This window comes from Carassius gibelio, chromosome A16 (assembly GCF_023724105.1).
Source record: "Carassius gibelio isolate Cgi1373 ecotype wild population from Czech Republic chromosome A16, carGib1.2-hapl.c, whole genome shotgun sequence".
In the NCBI taxonomy this organism is placed as follows: domain Eukaryota; kingdom Metazoa; phylum Chordata; class Actinopteri; order Cypriniformes; family Cyprinidae; genus Carassius; species Carassius gibelio.
Window position 1 is genome coordinate 11,878,562 of NC_068386.1, and position 6,711 is coordinate 11,885,272.

General features: G+C 36.7%; 2 protein-coding genes across 2 annotated transcripts in view; both read right to left on the reverse strand.

Annotated features, from left to right (window-relative positions):
- Positions 1-52: 52 nt before the first annotated feature.
- On the reverse strand, positions 53-5,514 carry LOC128031107 (nuclear factor 7, brain). The gene is made up of 6 exons (XM_052619341.1): positions 4,975-5,514; positions 4,793-4,888; positions 4,462-4,692; positions 4,210-4,232; positions 3,714-3,832; positions 53-902 (listed from the first exon to the last, which is right to left on the reverse strand). The coding sequence occupies exons 1-6, from the start codon at positions 5,359-5,361 to the stop codon at positions 334-336; spliced, it is 1,425 nt and encodes a 474-aa protein (XP_052475301.1). The 5' UTR covers positions 5,362-5,514; the 3' UTR covers positions 53-333.
- A 158-nt stretch (positions 5,515-5,672) lies between these two features.
- Positions 5,673-6,711, reverse strand: part of LOC128031106 (integrin alpha-8) — a 57,056-nt gene continuing 56,017 nt past the window's right edge. Inside the window, exon 30 of the mRNA XM_052619340.1 lies at positions 5,673-6,711. This exon is cut by the window's right edge and continues 643 nt beyond it. The gene's annotated coding sequence lies outside the window, so the exon portion shown is untranslated.

Below are 6,711 nucleotides of genomic sequence, written 5' to 3' on the forward strand. Positions count from 1 at the left end.
TGCAAACAAGAGAGACAAGGTTCATTCAAAAATTATAAAAAAATGATCATGATGAACTTTATACTGAGACACTTTATTTGTATAAAATGTACCAATTCACACTTTTTTTTCCAATGCAAACCAAATGAACTTTTGAAAACTGAACATATAAATATAAAATTAAATGCAAAAAGCTTCAAGAACACTGAATCAAAGTTCAAGAAGATACTGTAAATAACCAGTCACTTTGGACTGTTTTTTTTTTATATTAAAAATTTTCTTCGACAGGCACACTAGACAAGAAACACTGCAAACTGACACAAGAAAGACATCTTGCCAAACCTACAAAAGCTTCTAAACAGACTTTATATCTCTTTTAGAGAGCTTGACCACAGGCAGAATCCTTAGAGAAGAAATGCTGCACAGACTGCAGAAGAATGGAAAGAACTTCTCAGTGTATCTGGTTGTGAATGTGTGATAGAGTGTTTTGCTGAGAGGATCGGAAAATGAAATCTGTCCTTCAGCTAAATTGAGATTCACTCTCACTTGCTTTGGTTTCTCACACCAAATGAGAGAGATGCATGACTCCTGAGGAGCCTTCAAACTGAGTGTGTTGTTGTCATAGCCGATGCACCAGACCTCACTGGGGAAGCTGTTGGTTCCTTTTCTCTTGGCAGACTCTGTAGTGACACCCAGCATCCAGAAAGTGCTGTCGCCCACATCCACATCCCATATGTGTGTCCCTGAGGAATAGCCCACAGAGCCCAGAACACAGGGACACCTATCAAACCTCTCCGGGTTATCAGGAAGCTGCACTCCAACTATGTCTTCCTCTTCTTGCTCATCTCGGTCCCTCACACATGTCAGATCTTCAGACAGTATAAGCTGAGAGTTAGCGGTGTTTGGGTCAAGCACCACAGGAGCTGAAAACACAGAATATTGCTAAGATATTGAATTATACATGTAATCATTTAATGATGCTTAGAAACAAGTATTTTAATAAAACTGCTTCACTGATTATTAATTTTTGATTTAACAAAAAAAAAAAATCATCAAAATCATGTGGTCAAAAAAAAAAAAAAAAAAAAAAAGGAAATATCAGAGAGGACCTTCGCAGACCCTCATGATAACTGTTTTAGTGTGAATAAGTAGTTCAGGTTGTAAAATGTCAGGTTAGACTCCCCATACTATTTATTAATTATTAATATGAATTCAGTAAAAAATTGTTTTTACCTTGAAAAAGTATTTAAAGCAATAGTTCACCCCAAAATTAAAAAGTAAAAAAAAAAAAAAAAAAAAAAAAAACCTCAGTCCATCCAAGATGTAAACAATTTAGTTTTTTCGTTGAAAAGATTTGGAGAAATTTAGCATTACAACACCAGTACATGCACCAATGCATTATAGATACCAGTCTTATGTTAAAAAAAATATATTTATAAGTAAATATATTTGTTTATAATAAAATAATCTTTCCATTGATGTATGGTTTACTAGAATAGGACAATATTTAGCTGAGATATATAGGGCTGTTCGATTCCACAATGTTTGGAATCGATTCGGATTCCAATTCCTGGTCCTGGAATCGATGGGAACGTGTTCTTTGGAATCGATGGGAACGTGACGTGTTCTTTTATAATTATCATTGGCTGAGATAAGCTTTGCTGAACTGAAAAAGACTATGAATGAGGAGTTGATTCCCCTTGATGGAATTGATTCCATCGACTCTCAATTCCTAACGCCTCAGAATTGATTATTTTTGGAATCAATTCCCAGCCCTAGAGATATAACTATTTGAATATCTGGAATCTGAGAGTACAAAAAAAATCTAAATACTGAGAAAATCACCTTTAAAGTTTGCCAAATTAAATTCTTAGCAATGCATATTACTAAACAAAAAATGAAGTTTTATATATTAACAGTAGGAAAAAAAACATATCTTCATAGAACATGGTCTTTACCTCATTTCCTAATGATTTTTGGCATACAAAAGAATTGAAAATTCTGACCCAAAAATAAAAATATACCCCAGCGACTTAAGACTGGTTTTGTGGTCCTGGGTCACATATACACTGAACAAAACTATAAGCACAACAGTTTTGTTTTTGCCCCCATTTTTCATGAGCTGAACTCAAAGATCTAAGACTTTTTTTATGGACACAAAAGGCCTATTTCTCTCAAATATTGTTCACAAATCTGACTAAACCTGTGTTAGTGAGCACTTCTCCTTTGCCGAGATAATCCGTCCACCTCACAGGTGTGGCATATCAAGATGCTGGTTAGACAGCATGATTATTGCACAGGTGTGCCTTAGGCTGGCCACAATATGCAGGAATGTCCATAAGAGCTGTTGCCCATGAATTGAATGTTCATTTCTCTACCATAAGCCATCTCCAAAGGCGTTTCAGAGAATTTGGCATTACATCCAACCAGCCTCACAACCGCAGACCACGTGTTACCACACCAGCCGATGGCAGAAAATGGGTGAGCGGTTTGCTGATTTCAAGGTTGTGGATTGAGTGGCCCATGGTGGCAGTGGGGTTATGGTACTATGGGCAGGCATATGTTATGGATAACGAACATAAATGCATTTTATTGGTGGCATTTTGAATGCACAGAGATACTGTGATGAGATCCTCCTGAGGCCCATTGTTTTGCCATTCATCTACGACCATCAACTCATGTTGTAGCATAATGCACGGCCCTATTTTGCAAAGATCTGTGCACAATTCCAGGAAGCTGAAAACATCCCAGTTCTTGCATGGCCAGCATACTCACCGGACATGTCACCATTGAGCATGTTTGGGATGCTCTGGATCAGCGTAAACGACGGCATGTTCCAGTTCCTGTCAATGTCCAGCAACTTCACATAGTCATTGAAGAGGAGTGGACCAACATTCCACAGGCCGCAATCAACAACCTGATCAACTCTATACGAAGGCGATTTGTTATACTGCATGAGGCAAATGGTGGGCACACTATATACTGACTGGTTTTCGGACCCCCTGGACCCCCCCAGTACAGTAAAACTGCACATTTTAGAGTGGCCTTTTATTGTTGCCAGCCTAAGGCACACCTGTGCAATAATCATGCTGTCTAATCAGCATCTTGATATGCCACACCTACGAGTTGGATGATATATCTCTGAAAAAAGGAGAAGTGCTCACTAACACAGATTTTGACAGATTTGTGAATAATATTTGAGAGAAATAGGCCTTTTGCGTACATGTGTAAAAAAAAAATGTCATTTTGTTTTACAAGTTTTACAAAGCCATGTAACCAACATGAATACAAAGAGTACATTTCTAAGAACTTGATGTGTTTTAAATGAAACATTTCCTTTTTTCTCTTACAGCCAGTTCACACCAAGAAAGATTACTATAAAATAACTAACAATAACTATATTACTATCCACATCAATGCACAATATATTTCTGTTTATTTGAAGCATGTGCTGCAGTTATGCTATCTGCCACTTTAAATGCTCAAACTCTTTAGAGTCTGGTGGATTGTGATTGGCTGTTAATTAGTTAAGTCGGCTAAAATCATTCAAAGTGATTCCGAAGATATTGTTCCTTTGTGCTGTTACAGCCATGGTGTGGACTTGACTTGACGTATTCTCACAGAATTATCCTTGTGAACAGCCCTTTATCCTCACAGATTATAGGATGAAGCAAATAATTGCTTATCAGCTTCACTAGAGAAAATGTGTCTGAATATTTTATAAATCAACTCACTGTAACTGATAGACGCTCTTATTTTCGACCACACTTTGAACTTCAAATTGCCCAGGTATTCTGCGGTATCAATGAGCCCTCCTTGAACTGTTTCTGCTTCTTGGTTCATGTTCTGGGCTCTGAAAATACATTCAGAGGTCAGCACTGCTGCTTAAAGGGATACTCCATCCCCAAAATGAAAATTGTCATTAATCACTTACCCCCATGTCGTTCCAAACCCGTAAAAGCTTTGTTCATCTTTGGAACACAATTTAAGATATTTTGGATGAAAACAGGGAGGCTTGTGACTGTCCAATTCAATACTTTTAAAACGGTACCAGTGCCTAAACAGTGCCTAAAGCGATACTTCTATAAAAAAGAAAAAAAAACGGTCGGTTTGAAACGACATGGGTTTAAGTGATTAATGACAAAATTTTCATTTTGAGGTGGAGTGTCCCTTTAACTTCAATAATGAGGGGGAAAAAAAAGAAGAAAGGGGTTAAATAAACCTGCTGACCTCTCCAACATGTCCTTGAAGCTCTATTGAAAATTGTAGGAAATATAAAAAGTTAATGGAAGACCAGCATACACTAAATTGTTTAGTTGATTTCAGAAGAAAAAGACCAGTTTGATAATTGGAATATATAGACTGTTAGAATATAAAGTATATTTTTACTACTTTTTCACGTTATTTGCTGTAGGTAACTGATTAAAATTAAACAGAATTTAAAAAAAGAGAGCGATAAAGAAGAACAAATAAAGGGCTAACCTGAAGAAACTGGACGTCCCCAGTATGCAATTTACCTCTCAGTTCTTCGATCGTTTTTGGCAGAGATAATATTTCTTCATTAATCTTCACAATTTTGTTTTTCATGACCTGTGTTTTCTGGTTCTTTTCCTTCCTCAGTGCAACAAGCATGGCTTTTTCTTCATCATATAAAAGCTGGTGAAGATGCTTAAAGTCCTTTCTGATGGATTTCTCTGTGTGACTGGCCTGGTGCTGAAGACCAAATACACATACACAAATATTAGCCTATATAATGTCATAGAAGTCTCACGAATAATAAAAATAACACCAAAATCAAATTCATCCTTCTTACACATATATGCTCAGCTTGGTGACTGCATTCAAATTTGGCATGTTCTAGAATCTTCTTTTTTCTAGTCAAGAGATCCAGTTCACTGCGAAAAACTCTCTAAAATTAAGACAACATGAGTACATTAGAATATAAAAAGTGTTCCAAAATTGAAGGCCACTAAACACCACCAGGACTTACTATACCTTATGTTCCTCAGCGATCTCACTGACAGGGCGGCACGCGTGATTTCTGTGTTGGTGTGACTCTCTGCAAACCACACACATAAGCTCTTCATCATGCAGACAGAACAGACTCAGTCTCTCCCGGTGAACCTCGCACAGCTCCTCTGAAGGGCCCCGGTAATCCAGGAAAGCGAGACTCAAGTTTTTCAGAGCCAGGTTTACCGGAGGATTCTTGGTGGATCTTTTTCGGCACAGCGGACATTCTCTTGAACCTTTGGTCGTCCAGTATTGTTGGATACAGTCTCTGCACACACTGTGGCCACACCGAAGCAACACGGGATCACTGAAAATGTCACAGCAAACAGGACACGTAAAGTCCTCTTCAGTAAAGGGACGTTTCGACGCCATTTCTACCCGTTCAATCAGCCACTGTCTAGCTCGAAGCGCTAGCTCTAGCAAATTCAGTTATAAACACAAAAAATCACCTACAATTTGGACCTAACTTTCGCTTTCGTTTTCTTCGAAAGTGTGACTAAGTACACTTTCCTTTTAATTTAGTACTGATATCCGCTTTGAGAGTTTGGCGTGTCAGTTTGCTACTTGACATGGCCATCGGTGACTTTAATAACCACGCAATACGTTTTAAGACAACGTTGGAGATTTATTTATTAGATCCCATTTATTTTTACAATTCATAAACACACAGACACACATAATGATTAGTTTAAATTCCATTTTAATTTCATAAGTGTAAACTAAAAATAGACAGGGCTGCGCATCATAATATCAGTTAAGAACTGAAACATTGATCACGTCCTTCCAGTGGAGAAAATATGAATGACAAGATGTGGTTTCGTTAAAACTAAAATTTTAAAACAGCTCTTGAATTATCGGTCCATATTTATTGAAATACATTGATTGGGCATTGATTGAGGTAAAAATATATAAGAAACCAGGAAAAAAAGATGTTATTAATATTAACATAATCTGAATACAACACGTTACAGTAGCAGTCTGTATAAAAAAAATAAAAAATAATTCCCAACAGATTAAATAAATGTGCCCATGTCATTAACATTATTGGTGATTTATAGATGCATTTAGGGTGCTGAAAGACAAAATATTGTTGTTCCCTTTAGTTTGGAAAAGAAATATTCTTTGACCAAGCCTGACAAGTGTTTTAACTTTATATACAAAACAACCTGAACCTCAGGTTTTACACATTTTGGAGCCAGTGTACACACAAATTATCAACTCAAAAATGTCCCATTATTGCACATATAATTTATATCTGCTCATAACCCCCATTCCCATATTTGTACTTAGTGAGCAATTCTTTTACAAGCTCCAACATGTAATCAGTAGAATCACTGACAAGGCATGTGAAATGAGACAATGCTATAAAACTACACTGTAGGCTGATGATGCAACAGACCAGCTTTGTAAGAATAAAGATTCTAGTCAGATCGCAGAATTTACCACTACACCATCATTATCAATTAATTTTATGACAATACATAAAGTATACTTGTAGGTGACATCAATTATTTGCATACAGTATGTGACTTTCTATGTGTGATATTTTTTAAACATTCTGTTAAAAATGGCCATATACACACTGCAAATTATTGTTCCGTGTGTGTACATAAAACAGGAGTCATTCCTGAAACTGCCACAGTAATAATCATAATAATAAAGTAATAATCTCTCGGCTATAAACATGAAATATGGAACAGTTTAACCTGTTTGTTGTTTGAT

Coding starts and splice junctions, on each gene's coding strand:
- LOC128031107 (XM_052619341.1), bottom strand. CDS start 5,361: ATGGCGTCGAAACGTCCCTTTACTGAAGAGGACTTTACGTGTCCTGTT. Junction 4,693..4,792: donor ACCAAGCTGAGCATATATGT/GTAAGAAGGATG, acceptor TTTGGTCTTCAG/CACCAGGCCAGTCACACAGA. Junction 903..3,713: donor AAGAGCGTCTATCAGTTACA/GTGAGTTGATTT, acceptor CTGTGTTTTCAG/CTCCTGTGGTGCTTGACCCA.